This window comes from Poecilia reticulata, chromosome 17 (assembly GCF_904066995.2).
Source record: "Poecilia reticulata chromosome 17, P_reticulata-male-v2, whole genome shotgun sequence".
Lineage (NCBI taxonomy): Eukaryota > Metazoa > Chordata > Actinopteri > Cyprinodontiformes > Poeciliidae > Poecilia > Poecilia reticulata.
Window position 1 is genome coordinate 13036682 of NC_088846.1, and position 24039 is coordinate 13060720.

Genomic DNA, 24039 nt, shown 5'->3' on the forward strand with positions numbered 1-24039 from the left:
TGTTTTTGCTCAAGTTTTTTTTTTTTGGCTAGCTGGGAATATATTTTACACAGTGCATCTCACTTAATGCCAATCAATAACTTTTATTACTGTATTTCTTTTTTACATTCTGATACCGAGGAATACGCAGATTTAAAATCCATATGGTTTCAAAACCAAACAATTGACTATTACACTAACTAAAACTACGGTAGGTAACCTGTGAGAGGCATGTCTGTTAGGAAGATTACTCAAGCAAATTGGTGCATCGCTATTAATTAACCTATCAGGCAATACATTTTTAGTCATTCATGTCTGTCCTGCTGATTTTTAAGGATTTTTGGAAAATAATATAACGGGAGTAGCATTTGCTGCAGGAGGTATTCGACACAAATGGAGGAATTAGATTATCGCTGCTTTAAGGGTCTATGTTTTGAGCAGGGGTCTGCAACCTGTGACTTTGGAGCCACATTTTCATTTTTAGCTCCTCTGTAGAGGCTCTCTGGCTTTAATCAAAAAATGATTTCATCATAATGGCTCAAAGAGAGGTTAGCTTTAGCAGCTCTGCAAAAATTTCTATGACAGAATTACTAATGCTTCTTTTCAGTCCTTTAAATGCTGTTTTTTCTCTTTTCTCTTTTTTTTTTTTTTTTTTAGGTGAGCTGTACATTTTTTTTCTCATCAGTTTCTGTTTATATAGTTTGCGCTAAAGTAGCCTGGTTGCACAAGTGACTCTTGAATACTTTATAATAAAGGTTTTATGTTGTTTTGTATTCTAATATACAAATATTTCACTTTTACAATTGAAGGATATCTTGGCTTTACGGACTGAAAAGGTTGCCAACTCCTGCTCTAAACTTTTTTTTGGGAAAACTGGCAAAACAACAAAAACACATTTGAAGTTTCTACAGATGGTTAAGGATATTTCTTTTTTGTAAGAAAACTAATCGAGAAAATCTCTGGTTTGTGCCTTTTTATCAAACCAGCTCCTATCAGCTTAGACTGCAAACTAAAAACATTTAATTTAGGTTTATTGTATGTCTTGGCTGAAGTCGTATCAGTCAAATAACTGCAAATAAAACACATTAATCGTGCAACGGCAAGGAAAACGTCAGCTCTTTAAGGTTTTAATTAAAAGCAAATTGATCCTAAATTATCAATTTCAGTTTTGTAAACCAAACCTTCGTTTTTTTTTTTTTTTTTTTTAATCAAATCTGATAGTCTGCAGATGCTGCTAAGCTGAATTCGGTCGGCGCCGAATACTGGCCAGTAATTTTTTTTATTTTTGGGGGGGAGGTTTGCACCAATCACATCTGTGGGAGCCCTGCCCCTCTCCTGTGCATCATGAGCTCCTGACTGGGAACAGATCAGCAGGTGAGTCACGACTGTGAGGGGAGGAGGGGGAGCAGCGCTTTCCACGTCAGCAAGGTCAGCGCTGAGCCTCCAGCCGGAGACGGGAAGGGTGGAGCGAGGATGGAGAGAGGCATTGTGAACGCTTCAGCCCAGCGGTCGGTACGACAGGACACACTTCATGTGTTTGGTTTAATTGTGAAGCTTAGTCACCCAGCTCTCTCACACACGTACAAGCTTGAATGAGTCACCATGGGGTGGGGGAGACTAAAATTTATATATTTTTGCTTTAGTTTGTGCCACAAAGGCTTCATTTTTGTCAATGCTGCAGAAACTGATTTGTTTTTTTACAATAACGGATGGAGAAATGTTGAAAAAGCCACTGCTTCTATCTGGAAGTTACACACAGGAACTCAATGAGTGAGTTTTATTTTTGGAGGAACCTGCTGGTTGCGCGTTATGTTTGGTAATGTTGCAGATTAAAGCTGCAGCTAATCATTAAAATCACATTTTCAGTGCAGGTTGCACTGTTTAATAGACTCAAAAATATTTTCTTAATGTTGGGGAAATTGGTGGACCTGCTTGTGTCCAGCTGATAGAAGATGCTTTAAATCTGCAAAGCCTGAATGTAAACATTTTACTCGCCCTTGCTTAATGTGCCATGCTTCTGTGATGTAAAAGATGAAGAAGCTGTCAGACTGTAAGCGTGAAGGCATCTCTTGTCGGCAGCCATTTTTAACTACTAATGTTTCCTGTCAGATTTTATTCTGGTCTTCTAAAATTTGTAATATTCTCCTGGTGAAGCAAGTGGTACTTAATTTACATAGCACCTTTTAAGATTTAAAGATCACAAAGTGATGCCACTTTTCGTAGATTTGGGAATCGATAAGGATATCTTTGGAAAAAAAATAAACCCTTTTTAAAACTTCACTTTTCAAGAAGAAACAAGGGTTTTGGGTCAGGTATTTGCAACAGAAAAACGAGCCGAAATAAAAGGTTTTAGAAAGTTTCTTTTTAAGTCTGGCTTGTCCTTGTAAACTAACCAGCCTTCTCCATTTCATTGCTACTCGTTATGTAGACTTGGAGGATGCAGCATCGTTTCATATAAAATGCAATCAGAGTTTTGTATAAATTCCTACAGACTCTTCAATGTTGCTTTCAGCCAGTTTCTGACATCTCTTAATTAATTTTGGTCAAATAACCAATGTTTGTAAAGTCACAGTTATAGTTGCAGTTCTTAAGACCGATCCAGGTCTTAAGAAATCACACTTTAGAAATCTTCGTCTTTTCTCGATTTTTAGCATTTTTGCTCTCTGGTCTTTGTCTCAAAAGTGCTGGAGTTTTGTCTCATGACCAGAAGAGACCACAGTTTTTCTTCTTGGTGAGAAACAAATGCAGCCAGAAGAGCTTTCACCTTCAGTGCTGCCACCTGTGCTCCAACATGACAAGGATGAGAACAAGAAAGTGAAAATATGTGGATGCGTATAAATGTTTTATGTTCCCCACCGACTACATTCACTCACTGATTGCAGCTAAAGCTAAATCAAGTAATATTTAGCTGGATGTATTCGTTCCTTCAAATGTTTTGTTAAAAAAAAAAAAAAAAAAAAAACGACATCTCACTCATGTATTTCAGGGATTTAGTTCTTTTTTTCCCTTTCTACTGATTTTAAAGAATACAACAAATTTAAGCTGGAAACGGCCATAAAATAATCATTTTAAATTTATTTTTTAGATGGAAAAATACATTTGCTCATCTTCCAGTGTATTGAGAGAATTCCCGATTAATTCTCACCTTTTTTCCCTTAAGTAATAATGGCATTTCGTTTTTACTATTACTGCAAACTTTCCAATGATATTAATTTCTAGTCACTTTTGAGCCATAAACAATCATCTTATGTTCCACATTTTTCCAGAAACATTTCTGATTGTGCTTTTTTTTTTTTTTTTTTTTTTTTTTGACGTTTCTTGGGAGTTTTTGCAGGGTTATGTACAATCAGACTCAAAAGAAATAAACTATCAGACTCTGCAAGATTTGTTTTCGGGAGAAAAACGGATTATTCCCGCGTTTTTATTTGGACTTACACAGTGTGTTAATGATTTCGTTTTCTCCTGGGCACAGGGCAACGCCACCTCTGATTACATTCAGCATGTGACAGCCTGAACTCCTCCGTGAGCAATCTGTTTAAAAGCCTCGGAGGCTTCTGTCACTCACTTCAAGCATCATCCGTCAGTCTTCCCTCCAAAGAGTCCCAGATACACTAAAGCCCACGCCTGAACCCCGTCTCCTCAGTCGTGCTACATAACAAGAACTGATGACTAACACAAATAAACACAACTTAAATATAAGGAGCAAATGCAAAACTGCTCACATTTTTTTGTTTGTTTTTATTTGACTGCATCTTCTGCTTTCCATCTGGTTTTATAGTGATATCTTCAGGTCGGCTGATAAAGTGTTAATGAAAGCGAGGGCAGCTGTAAACATGTTTGGTATCGTTCTTCATACAGTGACTGGCAAATGTATTCACACCGCTTTTGTTTTTTTAAAACTTTACAACCACAAAATTATATTTTATTGAAATTCTATGCGACAGACGGACACAAATACTGCATTTTAAATGTATTTTAAATGAAATGAACAAATGATCTAAAAACTGGTGTGCAATTATAAAAATAGCCAGAAATAAAAACCCAGTGCAAATAATTGTCTCCAGAGGTTTTCTACTTAATACCATAGTCCAACTGTGGCTAATTTATTCTCAATATGAATCCTGCTGGTATTTGATGGTATCTGTGGATTGTTACAAGAATATTAGGGGAACATTATTCATAAAAGTACTAAAGAGGAGCGTGCTAACTCTGGAGGAGCTTGGTTGTTTCATTTTGTTATAGACTACAGCTGAACCATTTGGCCTACATGTTGCACACCACTCACTTTAGCTAAACCCTGTCAGAGGACCTTAATCGTAGAGTCATATCCATACCTAAATCCCATTGAGATTCTGTGGCAGGAATTGAAAATTAATGTTCTCATTTGTTCTCTCTGGTTCTATAGCGTTTTTCTTAATTTCAAAAGGAGGTTGTTTTTTTTAAAGCTAAAAAATCAAATTTTGCACTACTTCATGTGTGTCTGTCGTAAAATTCCACCTAAACACAATTTTGTGGTTGTGAGTGTAAAAGCCAAGGGGCTGTGAAGACATTTGCGGTTCACCGTATCATTATTCGTGGAATGACCGCTCTCTCACACGACCTTTCACCCTCATGACGGCAGAGACAAACAAGGACACTTGAGGAGGAAAGGGACATGAGAGAAATGGCTGACAAACACCAGCGGTAGATTTCATCCCATCAAAGTGCTCATAGAGGTTAAAACTGTACACTATTCACAGACACGTAGCTTGGACTTAGCATGCTAAAAAGTCACAGGTAGGTCAGAAAATAACATTTTCTAAAGATGCATCTACATCTTTGAATGTCGGCGATGAGTTTTCTGGTTACTGACGGAGGGACGTCACAGCGGCAGTTCGGGTGTGACTGGACGAGCCGGAAGCTAATGCTAATGCTGGAAGCTAATGCTGCTAGAGACACGTGATAATGTTGGACTGTGTCTGACACATGATGATGTTTGACTTATTGTGGTTTTGTGATAAATACAACGGCAGGGGATTATGTGGGATTGGACCCCGGTGAGGCAGTGTGCGTCACGATGACCTCTGACCCTGCTTGTCGGGTCTTCTCCGCGCGGCGCAGTCCGCCGTAGAGTCTCTCGTCCACCGACGCCACCAGCTTGTCTGCTAGGCTGCTCTGGGCCTGCAGGGAAACCTCTGACACGATGGCCTGGCTGCTGTTGTTGTTCCTGTTGTCCACTCTGGGGTCCATGTGGCTCATTTGCGCCGACAGAGTGCTGCTCGCGCTTCCCGCCTCCTTGCTTGTGGACAGTTGGCAGCCATCAGTCTCACCAGCCAACTCTGCGGAGACGCTTCTCGTTGGGTCTACTCCGTCGGCCGTTCTCTCGGCCGTGCTCCCTGCAGCTGCCTCTCCTACCGGAACTTCTGCTCTCTCCATTGCCGCCTCCTCAGAAGCCGCGACCTCGCTGGCTTCTTCATCGGCAGCGCTCGCTATTCTCGACAGGGTGCTGTGGTACCTGGTGTCCAGCGGGTAGCCTGCGCTGTCCCCCCTCCTCAGCGGGATGAACCTCTGTCTCTCTAGAGACGGCGAGTACCTTCCCCCCGAGGCCGAACCCGGGTCGCTGTATTGCTTGTGTCTCTGCCACTGCTTCCGGAGGTGAACCCTGGACCTGTGCCTGGACCGCAGCGGAGAGTCCTGCTGGTCGAAGCGCGGATCGTGACGAAGGAACTCGTTGAAGAGCGCGTCTGTCTTCTCGTCTATGCTGTAGTCACGGCGACGGAGACGGGATCGATGAGGACTCGGGGGCTGTGGGGTCGGGCTCACCAACGGAGAAATGAGCTGAGTTTGTGTTTCTGGAGGCTTCTGAGGATGGAGGGACTTCAGTAGCTGATATGGCTCTTGAAGGGTGTGAGAAAGACAGTCACCCTGAGATTTCTGTTTTAGTCTGTCCTCTGTGTCTGCGGTGAGGGCCATCTGGTCCTCCAGCTCCTCCTGAAACAACTTGGTCTCCACGCTCTCACACACTGAGCCTTTCCTCCCAGAGCTGGTAAAAAACAGTCTCCTCTCAGATGCAGTCTTCCCCCGAGGGGCCCCAGGAGTCCCAAACAGCCTCATATCTTCAGGGGCTCTGGATGGCGCTTCAATAGAGGCATAACCACTGTCCATTTGAAGCAACTTCCTATTTCCTCCCTCTGCCTCTCCACCAGCTCCATTCCCCATCTCCCCGTCTACCCCTGACGCCCCTCTGGTTCCGCCCTCCGCCTCCCCGTCTCCTTCAGGCTCGTCGTCCAGGTCTTGCGACAGGCAGGTGTCCAGGCCCGAGCGAGCTCCTGCGCCGCCAAAGGACGAGACGCTGTCTGCGTCACTGCGGACCGACTCACGATCGGTGCTGCTCTGATCTGAAGACGCATATTGCTCCAGAGAGGCTCTCAGGCTCCAGATATCTCTGTAGAGGGACGGGGGTGCCTCTGAGCTCTCTTGGTGGATCATGAAAGACAGAGACGAGCCTGAGTCTGTCCTTCTTCTGGCCACGGTTCCCAATGTCACATCGTCTCCCTCATCTGTCCCTGCATTGTTCTTTTTTCTCACACCAGCTGTGCCAACGTCTGTTTTTGCATCCTCGGTTTGTCTCAACAGCTCTTCAAACCGGTCCCGCCTGGTTGGTCCTGGCCCCGCACCAAACAGGTCGTCATCTTCCGCAGACTCCGACTCATTTCTTGTTGTTTTGGTTCTTATCGCTGCTCCAAACGCCGTTTCTTGTTCCGCTCCAGTTCCGTTGACGGCAGTCTCAACCTGACCCAGAGCGCGATCAGATGGGAGACAGAGTTCGGCTCTCCTGCTGCTGCTGCTGGTGGTGCTGCCACCTACCTCCACCATGGCCTCCAGCTTTAGCCTGCGCAGGAGAGAACATGCAGTCAGAACCTGACTTTGTTGAAATCATTGTTATATAAGGAGAGAATTACCTCCTGAGGAAGACAGAGGATGTAGGAGCTGTTTCAGAATGAGGCAGAGTCTCAGCGGAGAGGGACTGGAGGCCGCTGGTCTGGATGGGAATATGTGGGAAAGATTCAAAGGCGTCATCTCGGAACGGAGAGGAGTCTTCATCGGTGTGGTCGGTGGTTTCACTTGCTGCTCTCTGTCTCTGAAAAGGTTTTCTCTTTGGGGAGCCTGGAAGGAAATCACACACATCTTCACATTTCCATCTAGTGCCAAATGTGTCACGATTCAGAGAAACCTACTAGTTAATCGATTCTTATTCTTACTAAACATGGGGAACCAATATGTAGCTCTATGCTTTTACCTTTCTGTAAACTTTTAATACTTTCATCTTTCTCTTGCTTTTCTTTTGTTGTTTTGTTTGTATTTCCTCTAATTCATCTTAAGCTTTCAGTTGCCTTGTTGCTGAAAATGTGCCATATAAATAAAATTACCTTCCCTGCCTTACCTTACGATTACATTAAAGGTATTACTTACACTTGTCATAACTGAAATGAAATTTAAAAAATAAATGTATTAATACATAAAAATTTGAGATACAGAAATTTGTTAAATAAATGTTAAATAAACAAATCAATTGTAGGTGTCTAAGTAAATGTATAAAGAAATGAAGTACGAGATTCTAAAGTAGCGCAACTAAATAAGAAATTGAACCTTAAATGTCAAATATTATTTTTTAACAAAAGGCAGCTGTCCCCCATCAGAGGTCGGACAGATCTGACGAGATGCAGGAACAAATAAATCATTTCATGGTGCAGTGTTACACAGGAACCATGAAATCACTTAGTACTGTTATAATTACATATGCTCATAATATTTCATTATTTTTTTTAATGAATGAATTTCACATTTATCGGCTCGTATATTTGATTATTAAATAATGATAATAAATGCATTTATTTATTAATTTAACAACTTGTATTTATTTTCATTGGGACAAGCATAAACAACAATTTAATCTTTTATTTTGTGGTACTACAGCTCTGAATACGTCTCATCTTTCCTTTGAAGCCAGTTTAAAGTTTTGTTTTTTTTTTGTTTTTTTTTTTAAATACATATTTATTTCCCGAAAACTTTTAGCGTTTCCGCGAATCTGCGCAAACCTTTGGCGTCCAGACTGGCGGCCCGATGGCTGGTGTCGAACTTCCACCTCCTAAAGTAAGGCCCGGCCCCCTCCAGGCTGGCATGTCGCCGCAGTTTGGAGAGGAAGTGCAGGACAGACGTCGGACCCGGGGCCTGAGCCGGCTCTCCCCTCGGCCCCCACTCGCTCTCGGCCTCGCCCCTGTTTCCGATGGCCTCCATCTGACAGAAGAGATGAAGGCAGAGGAGGATGCAGGGGAGGTGGAGACGCATTAAGGAAGGACATGCGGCTGAGATGGATGGCGACAATGAGAGCCAGAGTCCTCGGGGGACAGCATTTGTCATGTTGTCACTCAGCTGCAGCGATGACTGATGCAGCAGCAGCAGCTCTGAGCCTCTAGCAGGCGACTGAGTTTCACTTTGTGTTGGAAATCAGTGGATTTGTTTGCACTGTAGAAATAAACCGAGTTCAGTACAGACCAGCTTGGCTTTGAGTTTGAAAACAAAAGTTGCACATTAACAGATAAATAGCAGCTAATGATCTAGTACAGACAAAATAAATGAAGCAAGGACAAGTTTTGCAAAGTACAGCCGTGGCTTATGTCTCACTATGTAACAAAGAATGTTCCCTGTGTTCTCGCAGCTTAATTAGACCATATTTAAGGGGGAAATTATCCAAAACCGCAATTGGTAGACATTGGATGTAATGCAACATCTTCAAAGAGATATGACATGATGTGCAGATTAACCCTCTAATTTTTTTAAACTTTTAGAGTTCAGGGGATATAATCACAAGAAGGTTTGTGAACCTGTCAACTGTGGCAAATAAGGCGCGACAATTTTTAGTGTTTTTGTTTATAATCTCCACAAATCATAAAGAGCGTTTCCCTTGCATGTTTTAGTGACGGCTTCACAGTCTCTTTCTGTAGATTTCACAGTAAACGTGATGTTGAGTTTGATCTTCATCAGCCGTACGACAAACTAAGTAACTTCATTGAGATGCTCCTTCAGCCATCTAGTCTCTGACATCGGCCCATTTCTCACTTTCAGCTGATAGATATTTGAGGGTTTCATACATGTTTACCCCATATTAAGTCAGGTCACAGCATCTAAAATCTTATAATAAAAATTTTGATGGAAAAAATCTTACAACAATCTTAAACTTTCTTGAGATTTAGAATGAAAAGGGTTCTCTGTGTACTTTTGGATTTCTGCTGTTCACTTTTTCTTTTCTGTCTTGCATTATAAATATTGATATACAACAGAAAGGTTAGCTTAGATTTAGACTTGGATATCGACTTTATTGAATGTGGTGTAATAAAGAATATTCCTCGGGTGGAAAACTGCATCAGAGGCTGAAATGTGTCAGCAAAACCCGAGTGAAGTTGGTCACCCCACCTCCAAATCAGACAAAATTGGTGTCAATCAACTCGACTACGTTTGTGCTGGTTTGTGCAGCAAACATGTTTTAGTTTGTGCTGCTTTGGCATTAAAGTCATTAATGAAAGTTTAAAGGTCATTTTGATTTAGTAAAAGTGGGGCGCTGGTTAACTGTTTGATCTCTAAACTTTTAAATTCAAAGCAGCACAAACAAACAAAAATGTTTGCTGCACAAACCAGCACAAACGTAGTCGAGTTGATTGACACCAATTTTGTCTGATTTGAATCAGGTGGAGGGGCTGGTTGACCTTTTATGACCTCGAAACATTTCCTAATATCTTAAAACTGATAGCGGCACCAACAAAAAAAAAATTTGCTGCACAAACATTTGACACCAGTTCTGTCTGATTTGAAAAAGGTGAGGGAACCATCTCCACTCATGTGTAAACAAAGTTACACACAAACGGCAAAAGCAAACAAAAGATGAACAGTTTTGAAGTCTCCTTAGACGTTCAAGGGATTCATTAGAAGTATGAACTTCAAATGAAAACGACATTCATTAAAGTTGAAGACTCACTGTCTGAGAGCGCTGGGACTTGAGGACAGAAGAGGACTGCCTGTCTCTCTGGTCCAGGACGGTAGAGTGGTGTGGATCTCCAGGCAGCCCCCCACTCAGGCTCTGTCCCAGCCAGTCAGGGACTCTTCTCTCCGCAGGCTGGGAAAAGGAGACGGGAAACTGCATCAGAGGCCGAAATGTGGCGGCTCACCGACCTGATGTTGTTCAGCTACCTGGTAGATGCTGAGGGGCAGCTCGGGAGCCGAAGTCTCACTGATGTTGATGGTGCTGCTCTCCGTGGAGTCGCACTCCATGATGGTGAGTATCTTCAGGTCACACGGAGAGGGAGGCAGGTGCAGGTGGGTCAGCCGGGCCTTTTTCAGGTGATGGAAGTCTCCTTCGGTGAGCGTGTACCTGAGGTCGAGACATAAGCGTCTGATCTCCGTCCGCCAAAGAGGGAAGAATACCCAAGTTTGCTCAAGTGGACGTTACCTGCGTCCTTTTTCCTGTGTGTTTTTCTCCTGCTCATACAGCGCGGATTCGTTGAAGGACACTCTGCGGCCCGTGGAGCCGGTGGAAACGAATCGGTCCGACTCTCCATCGTGACAGCTCGACGCCGAGAGAGCGTCTGCTTCATCCAGGCGAATTGTGATCTCTGAGAGACAAGGACGTGCCGACGAAGAGGAACAAAAGAGGTCTGTGACGACACCGAACCAGAAAGCATGTGTGAAACTGGAAAACAAAACGGCGCGGCTCTGACCTTGCGTGGGCTGAGAATCCTCAGCATAAGTCGTGTTTGTCTTCTCAGGGTCATCGCTGGCTCTGCAGGGAGGAAGTAACTTTTACTCTCTGTGTTTTTGAAGCACAGAAGGAGAAGTGCTCTCTGTCACGTTACGTGGATTTCTCAAGTTGCAATCCACACCGACCACACGGGTTCTGGCAGGACTCACCTGGAGTAGCGTCGTCCACCCAAGCAGCAGCGGTGACAGAAGAGCAGCAGCAGGGACAGCAGGACCAGCGTCCCGCCGGCGAAGACGCTCAGCAGCACCAGCAGCAGCACGTAGTCCTCCGCCTGGCCGGTCGACACGGGCGCATCCTGTTGCTGAGCGATTATTTAAGAAAGGGGGAGAAATACGTTATAATTGTGGACTATAACGTATTTATAGTCTACATAAATGCTATAAAGCTTCCAGCTGTTTTCATTCCATAAACATTGGCTGCAGCAGCAAATGTCACAGTGCGTATTGATATGCATCGTGGTTTCCTGTTCCAGTCTGAACAGCAAAACATAGAGGACATTTTGGTGAGCTTTGGAGAGCTTTGGACATTGGACTGGACTTTGACTAGGACGTTACATCTAATCTCCTCCCTCGTACCTCTCACTGTATGTTTAGGACTGCTGCCCTATTTTTTTCCCCTCCCCCCAAGACTGCCCTGTATTTATCTTCTCTTCTACTCTGACCAGCTTCCATGCCCCTGCTGAAGAAAAGCATCCCAAAGCATGATGGTACCACCACCGTGGGAATTGTATGGGCAGCAGCTTCCAGTCCAACCAGTCAGTCTGGATGGACGTACATGTCTTGGTACATTTGCTGTTGTGGATGTTGTTTTCTAACCCCAAGGTGCTTTAAACTTCTCCTCAACTTTCTTGGTGAACTTGCCGCTGTTCTTCCTTGTCCTTCACGATGTTGCTGCTTCCCTAATGCTCTCTAACAAACCATCTTCATAGGAAAATCAGGCGACTTCTGGTTATTTGGGGCATCACAGTAAAATGGGTTGGATACCATAAAATTAAAATGCATACCACCCTTTTTGAGATTTGAAACTTTGCAGGTACAGCATGCAGAACATTGTGTAGGTCTAAAGCAATAAAATACACAGATGTTTGTCTTTTTAACGTGACAAAATGCCAAAATGGTTGTGGATATTTTTTTTTAATTCACTCACAAGCGTACTTCATATTCTGAAAAAAAAAAACATTATCAGCAAATCAGTGCTATAAAGTCACAAGGACATAATTAAATCCTGTTTAAATGTGAGCTGCACAGAACGCTGGAGTCGCTGGCCTCCCACGAGAGGGTGAGTGAGATACATTTGTTTCCATCAGGGCAGAAATTTTTACCAAATTACACAGTGTAATCCTGTTACCAGCTGTGCGTGGGTTGGGACAGATCCCTGGTTTTCCTTTTTCCTTATCTGGACACTTTCCTTTTTCTGTGCATTCAAACGAAATGCTCTGCAAAGGACTCCAAACCAACAACATCCAGACTGAAGGATGAAGGTAAAAACACCCAGAAACAGCAACACATCGAAGCTCATGAATCTAAATTTGAATATCTGATCTTTTTATCTATAAATATCCCTCTAAACCTCGTTGTAGTCGCTTAAACTTTGATGTGGTGATATTGCCTGGGATGCGGGGCATGAATTTAATTTCCTCTCCAAAGATCCAGACTCGTTCATTGACCAGCAAAACCCGGCAGAGGCGTGCATTTCTCCACTGCTGTGTTTTGTTAAGGGAACATGGTGGCAGAATTCACTCTGCCTGGACTGTAATTGATTGACTTTCTTTTTTTTTTTTTCTAAAGAGCGAGTGAGGGCTCTCTTTGTGGTGTTACGCTGTCAGCTGTAAGCACCATAATATTTAATGAGTGGAATCAGCACTGGAAGACTCTTAAGTCCTTGCCTCCTCGCTGCAAACACACACCCAGATACACACCGCCTGCTCGCTCACACACACACACACAAACACGCAGACAACCAACTGCTCTCTTTTGATTAATACACCGAGTCTCGGCTGAGCGGGGCTCGGGATGCTAATCGAAACGTCAGCAAGACCCTTAATTCAATTTCCCAACTCTTCTCAATGAGAGGGAAATGAGGCCTTTGCAGGCTAAAAATGGAAATCGGAGGAGGAAGAGGAGGAGGAGGATGCCGACGCACATGAGCAATCCCCACTGACGACTTTCCTGGCTCTTCTCCGAATGTCAGTTTCAGTGGAAAGACGAGAATAATTGGACTCTTTCTGCCCGCACGAAAAGAATATTAATCAATTGAAATGTTTGATCTTGGCTAATGGATGAAGATGTATAAAGAGAATTATCCAGAGAGGCTCAAGAGGGGAGGGAAGAGCCCAGGAGTTCCTCGTGGAGTGCAAAACGACTTCGGGATAATAATAGTGTGAGCCGCAGCTGCATTTCAAACATCTTTCAAAAGAGAGAAAATGTCTGTGTCTCCACTGACAGCTGACACCAAAAAATTTACAAACTACTTGTGAAAAGACACACGATGCCATCTATTTTGTGAAATGTACCAATCAGTAATTTGTGAAAACATGATGTTTTACGGCCAAACACTTCAGATGGACTTTCTTCAAACCAGAGAACAAGTCTCCAGAAATGAAGCTACTTCTTCTGGTGTTCATCCGTAAATTCCTCTCTAGCTTTTAGTTTCATTTGAAATTATGTTCCTCTTCCTCACTGCATGGCTCTTAAGGCCTCGACTGCTCATTATTCCGGCTCAACACATGAGAAATGTCTTTGCTAATCCAAACCAAACGTGAACGAAGACAGTTCAAGTTTAGTTTGATTTAATTCAGGCAGTGAGAAATAATGTGTCTCCTGATGCAGAGTATATACAGTGGGGCAAAAAAGTATTTAGTCAGCCACCAATTGTGCAAGTTCTCCCACTTAAAAAGATGAGAGAGGCCTGTAATTTTCATCATAGATGTACCTCAACTATGAAACAAAAGGAGAAAAAAAAATCCAGAAAATCAAATTTTTTTCTGATTTTTAAAGAATTTATTGGCAATATATGGTGGAAAATAAGTATTTGGTCAATAACAAACAATCAAGATTTCAGGCTCTCACAGCCGTGTAACTTCTTCTGTAAGAGGCTCCTCTGTCCTCCACTTGTTACCTGTATTAATGGCACCTATTTGAACTCGTTATCAGTATAAAACACACCGGTCTACAACCTCAGTCACACTCTAAACTCCACCATGGCCAAAACTGGAGAGCTGTCAAAGGACACCCGAAACAAAATTATAAACCTGCACCTAGCTGGGAATACTGAATCTGCAATAGGTAAACAGCTTGGTGTAAAGAAATCAACTGTGGGATCAATTATTAGAAAATGGAACACATACAAGACCACTGATAATCTCCCTCGATCTGGGGCTCCACGCAAGATCACACCCCGTGGGGTTAAAATGATCACAAGAACGGTGAGCAAAAATCCAGAACCACATGGGGGAACCTAGTGAATGACCTGCAGAGAGCTGGGACCAAAGTAACAAAGGCTACCATCAGTAACACACTACGCCACCAGGGACTCAAACCTGCAGCGCCAGACGTGTCCCCCTGCTTAAGCCAGTACATGTCAAGGCCCGTCTCAAGTTTGCTAGAGAGCATTTGGATGATCCAGAAGATGACTGGGAGAATATCATATGGTCAGATGAAACCAAAGTAGAACTTTTTGGTCAAAACTCTACTCGTCGTGTTTGGAGGAGAATGAATGCTGAGTTGCATCCAAAGAACACCATGCCTACTGTGAAGCATGGGGGTGGAAACATCATGCTTTAGGGCTGTTTTTCTGCAAAGGGACCAGGACGACTGATCCGTGTAAAGGAAAGAATGAATGGGGCCATGTATCGTCACATTTTGAGTGAAAACCTCCTTCCATCAACAAGGGCATTGAAGGTGAAACGTGGCTGGGTCTTTCAGCAGGACGATGATCCCAAACACACCACCCGGGTAACGAAGGAGTGGCTTCGTAAGAAGCATTTCAAGGTCCTGGAGTGGCCTAGCCAGTCTCCAGATGTCAACCCCATAGAAAATCTGTGGAGGGAGTTAAACGTCTGTGTTGTCCAGCGACAGCCCCAGAACATCACAGCTCTAGAGAAGATCTGCATGGAGGAATGGGCCAAAATACCAGCAACAGTGTGTGAAAACCTTGTGAAGACTTACAGAAAACGTTTGATCTCTGTCATTGCCAACAAAGGGTATATAACAAAGTATTGAGATGAACTTTTGTTATTGACCAAATACTTATTTTCCACCATATTTTGCAAATAAATTCTTTAAAAATCAGAAAATGTGATTTTCTGGATTTTTTTTCTCCTTTTGTCTCTCATAGTTGAGGTACATCTATGATGAAAATTACAGGCCTCTCTCATCTTTTTAAGTGGGAGAACTTGCACAATTGGTGGCTGACTAAATACTTTTTTGCCCCACTGTATCTTGTTTCCAATGCACATCACCATGACTCCACCATAAAGCAGAACCGGCGATAGATCCATCAGAATTCAGATAAAATATGGGTGGGAAAGAGAAACTCTGCCGTCAGTCCTGAGCGTTGAAGGTTGTTCTGTAGAACCACCAATCAGACACCCAGAGGATCTGTAACAGCATCAAGTCACCGGATATAAGACAGGGTGAAAAAAAAAAAGCTTTCCTTTTTTTACTTCAGAAAGCAGACCTGGCTGGCAATAAGTGTGGTCACACCCACAAACAATTTTTTTTTTGTTCAATATGCCTCTAAAAAATAGCCTCAAGTCAGAATATATTAACTTAAACCAAGTTAAAGATGAAACAAAGCGTTTTACATTCAGCAGCCCACAACCATGAGGCAAGAGAAGAAGCTTTAAGTGGTTTGATATGTGGCTTAAAGATTTGAACTAATTTCGCTCTTTTACACAGAAAACTAAAGTTAAATGTAAGGTGTCCTTGCACTTATTGACTCTGGTGAAGATTGGTTAAAAAAAAAAGTCACTAAATAATGTTTTACTGCAGTCACATGGAGAAACAGCTAATCTGAACAGATTCATTCAATGTTGTGTTTAACTAAATCTCTGGTAGCACAGCGTATTTGTGTTTGAAACAACCATGATTACATTTGTGTGTGTGTGTGTGTGTGTGTGTGTGTGTGTGTGTGTGTGTGTGTGTGTGTGTGTGTGTGTGTGTGTGTATCGGAGCAGCGTGACTTAATGAAACCTGCTGTTTCTACAAACTCAGCCAAACGGGAAGCAAAGCTCCATCCATCAGGCGGAGCAGTGAAGCCATCTTTCTGACTCGCTGTGCAGAGCAACGTGGAAGTCGATTCTCCGTTTCCACAGAGAACTCAAGCTGACCGGCGATCAGAGCAACCAGCTCAGACTCCTCCTTTGTCTTTCTCTCATCCATCCAGAACCATATTCAGTTTCTGGTTTCCCATCAGCCCGTCACCCCCGCAGCACCCGCAGATTGAAGCCGACACCTGGAACACTGTTTTTCCCCAACATGCCTTTCTCCGCGGTTCCCACCCTGATTGAAACCCAACAGGGATTCAGAAAACACCGTGAGAGTTTCTCCAAGCGTAACATCAAGATCCCGTGCCATATGTAGGTGTGGACAGCATGTGTTGCTGGATACGCAGCGTACTCACAGTGGAGTTCTCTGTCAGACTTGTCAGAACAGGCAGATCATTGCTCATGGTCCAGGCCAGAGTGAGTGAGCCCTGTGGAGGAAGACAGAGCCGCAGATCAACTTTAAAACATCCAGTTCGGATTATATAAACATTACACCGTCCTTTACAGAATACAGACTGTGCAACTGAACTTCTAAATACTCTGAGATAAAGTTTGGTTAAGCTGTGGAGCTACAAAGCTGGTCAGAAGTTTACATAGGTTTTGATGAATGTCACTTAAACTGAAAACGTCGCGGGATTTTTGTGTCTACCAAGGAGTTTATGGAGTAATCTGGGATTCACTTTTGACTGTTATTGGCAGAAATTGTTCTGATAATTTAGAAAGGCTGGCTTCGTGCCACAAACTTGGCCTTTAAAGCCGCAGTCCAAAAAATGTGAACAAATTTTCCTCAAACCACCACCCAGCTAAGGCTGTGTGTGCACAGCAAGGGTTGAATTCCAGAGGTCAGAGGTGAGAGTTCAGCCTACTTTTGCTAATGTGCATGCTAAAAACTGGGCTGTGCAAAGTTAACACTGCCCAACTTATTATACGACACTATGTTGATATACATGGATCCAAAACTCAAGCTTGGCGCTCGACCGTTACAACCTCACAGGCTTCAGTGTGTTAAAAAAGTGCGTTGACGATAGTGGCACCTCTTGTCCTTTTTAATCTGAAACTCCCCGATGACTTTTAGGAGACCTCTCCTGAAAAGGTCACAGTGATGTGAAAGCAAATACAATATACAAAACAGCTGCTTCTTCCTCTTTGGACATTTGTTTGGAGTGTCGGACTCGCATGTTGTTTGTTTAATTGTTTTTTTTAACATGAAATTGACACACAGAGACATGCTTTTACTCTTTCAATGATCTCCTCCTAAAACATGCATTCATGTTTGTTTTTTTACCTGCTTTCAAGCCTTTGGGCCTACTTTCTGCCAGATGTCCTAGAGAACTGCACAATAACACTAGAACTGCTTCCAATTTCTTCCACTTCAATTTAAATCACTTGTGTCAAACTCAAGGCCCGGGGGCCAAATCTGGCCCGCCGTAACTTTTTATATGTAGGCTCCAAATTACATCAATCACAAATTTGTAAAATTCACACAAAATCGACTGATCCCCACATTTTTTTTTTTGATTTCACTGAAATTTTTTCTCTCAAATTCATCAAAAACATTGGGCTTAATTGACTCATTGCCTCAGCCTTACTTGATGTCAAGTTATAGTTACAGCGAGGAATAAAAAGTCACATTTAAAGTCATGGACTATAGCACAAATTCCTTACAAAGATTTTGAAGTTATCACAAAATCTGTGATTTTGATTACAAAAAAAAAAGCCCCAACAAAAACAACCATAAAATCCTGGAGGGACAGCTACTTATTAATATTTTAACACTTTGATGGGTTTTATCAATACATTTTGGCTCAGCCGGCCCTTTAAATGGTTCAGTCATGAGTTCCAACAGAACAATTATCCAAAAACACATCAAAACTGGTTCCAGAAGAGATGAACCAGGTTGAAATTAAGCATCTGGAATGCATTTTCCAAAACCCATGACTCAACCTCTGTAAAAAAAAAAAAAAAACAGATCCGAGATCTGCTTCGTACCAGGACACCACTGAATTTATAAATGTACAAATTCAGCCAAGAACAGTGGTCATGTGAGCAGGTCAGGTAGTGAATGGTCACGGTGAAACTTGATAAGAGACATAAAAAAAATAAATAGTTATGGGAATTTATGCATATATTAGTGCCTTTGTGTATTAGTCTGATTTTGTGGTGATTTGAGAAAATTCACAATAAATTTTGTGCCAATTTTTATTTTTATTTTTTTCTCACATTCACTGCAGTTAAATGATGCTAAAAAACAAATAAATTAAAAAAATTTAAAAAACATGGCTCCAACGAATCATTTGAAGCTCAAATTTAATCTGACAGTCATGCGCATGATGATTGTACTGTAGGTAACCTTGGTGTGGTGCTTCCTACAAACCTTGCAGAGAGCATGAGCTGGCTTTGCAAAGTGTTGCCTCCTGAGGGAGAGAATCGCTTCCTTTGGTGTCGATTCAAGCTGTTGCTTGCACCAGGAAAGTGGATATAACACATCAAAGAAAAATGAAAAGATTCAAACTCATCAATTCTGTCCTTTTTAGCGCTTTTTAGCTGGAGTTTCTACTGAAAGATCTTTTCTGCAGCAGTTATGATATTCAGTCTTGTATCCTTGAAGAACTGATGTGTGTGTGTGTGTGTGTTAAGGCTGAAGGTTAAATGAAAACTGCTAAATAAGACAACAGGGAAAAAGCGTAAAAAGATAAATTAAGCATAAATGAAACTGCGTAGAAGTGAAGTTTTTGATTGAGTTTTTCTGTAATTGGATCTGAGTGTTAAATCAATGCCTTCTCAGACTGCAACTAATTCTTTGCCAAAGTTGCATAAATGATTTTCCAGTTGTTTCCCATCCCAGACTGTACTTAATCCTTCAGAGACAACGGCTGCCCAATTTATCTCTGAAGATTTTTGCATTTAATGTCAGCTCAGATTTTGTTATAACATTCCGCACAGCTCACATTTTTGTCCCAAACTTCTGTGTTTGTGTTGGACTTTCTGAAATCACCCAACACAACGGATGGCACGTCTGTGAAGTGGAATAAAAATGCTTGTCAAAATGTTGCACAAACACAATTTGAAACTTGTGGCTTGCCCGTTGTATTCGACTTTTTAGTTATCATAACTCCTCTAAGATTAATCCACTGCAACGAACTACCTCCAGAAATAACTTAATGAGCACAAAGGGCTTGTTGGTTTGTCATTTAGTCTCAGGATAAATGAAGCTGTTCTGTGAAGTCCACAGTGGAACAAACAGACCAAAACCAGACCGAAATTTAATGGACAATCTGTGGCGAGAATTGAAAATTGATGTTTAGGGATTCTTGATATGCAAACTTCCACAGTTTGAGCCTTTTTGCAAGGACTCAAAAAAATGTCTGGATATGCAAAGCCTAGATCTGTAAGCTATAGACTTTATAGAGTTATTGTAATTGCAACAAAAGATGGTTGTGCTAAATATTGACTCAAGATATGGGTGTCACATTTTCAAACTTTTGTTTGTTACATATTTTTCAAACCACGTTTAATTTGTCTAACGTTTCGCAATTACATACTTTGTGGAAGTCTGTCCCGTAAATGTACTACAAATACAAAGAAGGTGGAGCAAACTGTAGGAAAACAAGCGTTTATTTTCTAAGAGGTCTGGTGGTGAGTGCAGAGGACGTTCAGAGACACAGAGCGGATCGCTCTTAACCGCTCAAATCACATAAATCTTTCTAAAATCCATTACAGGCCGTGTGTGAAGTCAATGCGAGGAATCTTGAACTAGAGCGATGTCTCCATTTTTGTGTGATTGGCCTAATGATCATCTCTAAGGTTAAAAGGACTTTTCTGCAGTAAAGGATTCCTCACACACGCTGATAACCCAGCTGCACATTCCCTCACCGTGAGGGAGACTCATATTTTATGTAATATCTCAGCTCGAGGTAACTACGACGAGGCCGCAGCTCTGAACAACACGCCATCGCTTCACACGCTGCGCGTGGCCGCGAATCCTTGCTCCGATAAATAATCTCCCCCGGTGGTTTACTCATAATCACAGCCCGTTTGTTATTCTTGTCTTGACATTTGTGAGTATCTTTTGAGAGTTTTCTCTCATTCACACCTAACAGAAATAGAGCAGCCTGATATTCAAATGTTTTTGTTTTTTTTGTTGGGGTTTTTTTTTTCAGATGAAATGGTTGAAATCTGAAGTGGATTTTCAGAAGAACTGAATTAAATTTGCGATCACACTAAAAGGTCAAATGGAGTGGAGAAGTAAAGGGAATTTAACATAAATGTAATGACCTAACCATAATGTAATGACCTCATAATTTAATTTAACCAATAAAATTAAGAGATATCAAAGTACATATTAAGCTACAGGGTTTTATGAATTTTATTTAAGGGTGTAAGAGTAAAGGGAGCAGAATACAAATGCATGCCACACTTCTCAGATTTTCATTTATTAAAAAAATATCCCCAGTTATACATTATTTTGTTTCAGTCTGTCAAATATAATTCAAAAAAATACATCCTGAGACAAAATGTGGAACATTTTGAAACGTGGATTCTGAATTTAGCAATTCACACACACGTGTTGAAACAACATGTATGTTGTTTTTTTTATAGTCAGAGTTGCACTGTGGCAAGAAGAAAGCCCCTGTAAAAAGAAAGTAATAAAAAAAACCTTTATGGACACAGCAGACATGTGCTTGGTTTCTCAAAAACCAAGTTTTTAAAACACTATCTGAGGTATAAAACTACAAGAAAAAACACACTGAACCATGGTAACCTTACTCTTTGATCCAGGCGTTTTGAAGCAGAAACACATCTTAAAGTTGCAGGACACCAGTCCTCTGGGACTAGAGTTGAAGACCCCTGGAGGTCCTAGTGAAAGTTCAGACCTAAATCCAATCTAGAAGACTTGGAAAAAAATTACATTCACAGACACTAGGTTGGACGAGCCTGAGCTATTTTTGCTTGATGTGCAACGCTGAAACGTACTTAAAAAGTTTTTTCAATGCAGCAAAAGGTGGCTCTTGAAATGCATGCCGCACTTTTCAGATTTTCATTCGTCAAATAATTTCCAGTTTGTAGGAGTTGCACTACCTTGTGATGGTTTGACACACACAGGAAATTCCAAGCAAACTTGGTGAAGCAGCAAATAGCAAGATAATTTAACAAAACAATATTTATTCCCTAACATGGATATGAACTCCCCCCTCTGACATGGCAAGTTATAGGACAAATCTAATTAAAGCAAATTCACTTAAAATGTATGGACATAAATGATTTGACCCAAAAACGTCAAACTGTTAATCATCGGACAAATGTGTTTTGCTCTAGTAAGATTAAGTCAAATTCATCTATAACTTGTTAGCATTTTCTTAAGATATGAAAGGCATTTTAAATAAAATATATAATTATTGATTATTAGCAACATTCTCAAAAAAATACAACAATGCATTTACAGTTTCGCATATGTCAGCACTTGTTTTGAAGTAAGCTAAAAATAATAATAATAATTTTTTTCAAATAAATAAATCAACACTGACTCTATGTTTTTGAAAAATGATAATCTGGGATTTGAGAACATGTTAGCTTGTCACTTCATCTCCGGTTTATCATCCAGGCAGATGGGAGCTCAGACACACACGCACACACACACACACACACACACACACACACACACACACACACACACACACACACACACACACACACACACACACACACACACACACTTTCTAGCTCCCAGCGCTTCAATCACACTGATGGTGTTTGTGTCTTTATAAATACCATCAGCGGGAGGAAAGCAGGAGGAAGGGGTGGGGGAGGGTGTGTGTGTGTGTGTGTATGTGTGTATGTGCGCGGGAGGAGGGGGGAAGACTTTACTGCAGGTGAGAGTGGGTGCTGAGGGGCTCCAGATGTGTTGTGTCTTACGGTCTATAACGGGAGGTGTCACAGGAGCTTCCCTCCGCCGTCTGCGTGCGGCTGCTGGACTACAGGGACGCGCTGCAGCCGGTGCTCAGCATCAGCACCATCAGCAGCAGAAGCATCTTCCCTTCTCCGCCGAAAACCCCCCGATCAGCAGGGCTGTCCCATGTCAATGCACCGCCCGCTCTCAGTCCTGTGGGGAGGTGGGATAAATCACGACGTGGACCCCCGCTCATGCAGGGAAACTCCGCCGTCTGACATCGCTCACACAAACACGGGGTCAGCTGTGTCGCCTGAGTCTTACATAATTTAAAACAGAACCACGTTTAGACCGCGAAAAAAAACGCCAGAGCCAGAGCCTGGTCCGGGTAAAGTAAGAGGAAGGGGTAAAAATAAAAAATAAAAAATAAAATAAAATAAAAATAAAACACACAGGGACTCACCTCGTTGTAGACTCGGAGAGAAAAGCGGTCCACAGCCAGCCTGCCCCGTCTGCATACTTTATTCTGGGCTTCAAATAACGACTGTAGTTATGAATGAAACCACACGCGATTAGACACACCCACCGCCCGCTCCCGAAGCGCCACGTGACCAGCACTGATGATGATGATGATGATGATGATGATGGTGGCGGTCATGATGTGAGATGGCAGAGGAAAGCCGTCCTCATTGAGCAGCCCCGTGAATAGCGACTCTCATCTCATTTTCACCATTAATGAAGCTCAGACTGTCACATTCAAGCTGTATTTATTTATTTATTTATTTATTTTACTTTGTTGTGCTTCACTCGGCCTCCGTGTTGGGAGATAAGATGCTCGGACAGACGGACGGGTGCGGTAAAGCTTTGTGTCATTTCACACTTGGTCATTTCACACTTGGCCACTTGGTGGCAGCATTGTACTTTTGCCTCCTCAGTCGAAAGGAGTCTAAAAGCATTCAGTTTGTTTTCTGAATTAGATCCGGTCCACCTCATGCTATGCTAGCTCAACACAATGTGTTTGAATTTATGCTACTCACTCTAATGAAGGATGATGTACATTTTTACTTTGTGTTGCGATTTTACTTTCACATTCACATGTGTGATTTGGAAAAATTTCCACCTCTTTCACATTTTTGTCACACAGCAGCCACAAACGTCTTTCCTTTCACAGAACAGCAGCATATAAGAGTTGTGAAGTGGAAGTAAGGAAAATCACTGTTCTTAAATAATCTTTGACAAAAATAAATAAATAAATAAATAAATAAATAATTGATGATTTTGCTTTCTTCCACCTGAAATCCTGAGCAACTATTTGAGTTAATTCTTTGTAACACCACATTTCCTTGAAGCTAAAAGTCTCTTCAGGGTCTGCGCATTTAAAACCTGAAACGTTTTGCAATGTATTCACGGGAGTGCATATGTGAACATCAGTTTCCAAGTCTTCGCTAAAGATTTCTTCTGTTTCTTGACTGAAATGCCAGCACCTGAATAAGCTCTCCTGAATAACATCTCAATATGTTTGGTGTCCTGTTAGGTTTTCTCTATTTGTATCATTTTGCATAATATATTCAGTCCTGTGTTGAACATAGCTCTCTTTGAGCCATTCAACGCTTTATTCCTGACTCGTTTGCTGTGCTTCTTTGTCTTCAAGATGCTGTTTGTTCACTAATGTTCTCTAACAAACATTTGAAGTCATTTGCTGAATGTTTTTATTTATGTTACTTTTTTTTTTTTAATCGTCCTTATTTACTAATGAAGGTTGTTGCAATTTGTGAAAAAAAGGTGAAAGAGATTGAAGGAATTCAAAGACATCTGCAAGGCAGAATACTCAGCTGTGTTTTCAGCCGGGATTTAATAGAAAAAAAAATAGAAGTGTTTCCATTTCAGCATCTGCAGTGTGCGCCCTCTGAGTCTGCTACATAAAACAGACAGAGGCTGAGTGGTGGCATGGCAGGAGGCCTAATCTGAGCCTTCATGATATGGCGAGAAGGAAAGATATCACATCTGAAGAACTAATTTTCTCTTTTGGCACAAAAAGCGTAAACAAAACAAAACTTTGGAAATCTGCTTCATAGTCGTGGTCCGGTTTGTTTATTGGCCATCATTTTTCCGCTT

The 24039-nt window shown here is 41.8% G+C and overlaps 1 protein-coding gene across 2 annotated transcripts; it reads right to left on the minus strand.

The window, feature by feature from the left end:
* Window positions 1-3365: 3365 nt before the first annotated feature.
* cbarpa (CACN subunit beta associated regulatory protein a) lies at window positions 3366-23062 on the minus strand. Of its 2 annotated transcripts, XM_008433854.3 has the most exons (11): window positions 22388-23062; window positions 21951-22137; window positions 16394-16465; window positions 10921-11072; window positions 10731-10792; window positions 10463-10625; window positions 10204-10384; window positions 9992-10129; window positions 8058-8256; window positions 6921-7125; window positions 3366-6850 (listed from the first exon to the last, which is right to left on the minus strand). In XM_008433854.3, exons 3-11 carry the CDS (start codon window positions 16439-16441, stop codon window positions 4996-4998), a joined length of 3003 nt encoding a protein of 1000 aa, XP_008432076.2. In that variant the 5' UTR covers window positions 16442-16465; window positions 21951-22137; window positions 22388-23062; the 3' UTR covers window positions 3366-4995. The 2 variants fall into 2 exon arrangements, with proteins under 2 accessions (XP_008432076.2, XP_008432077.2); XM_008433855.3 differs by lacking the exons at window positions 21951-22137; window positions 22388-23062 and adding an exon at window positions 18412-21694.
* Window positions 23063-24039: the final 977 nt, after the last annotated feature.

Bases quoted from the DNA above. Each gene is read 5' to 3' on its own strand.
- cbarpa (XM_008433854.3), bottom strand. From the start codon at position 16,441: ATGAGCAATGATCTGCCTGTTCTGACAAGTCTGACAGAGAACTCCACT. The intron at 10,130-10,203 runs GTAGCTGAACAA...TCCTTTTCCCAG, and splicing joins TGCCCCTCAGCATCTACCAG to CCTGCGGAGAGAAGAGTCCC. The intron at 6,851-6,920 runs GTAATTCTCTCC...TCTCCTGCGCAG, and splicing joins TCCTCTGTCTTCCTCAGGAG to GCTAAAGCTGGAGGCCATGG.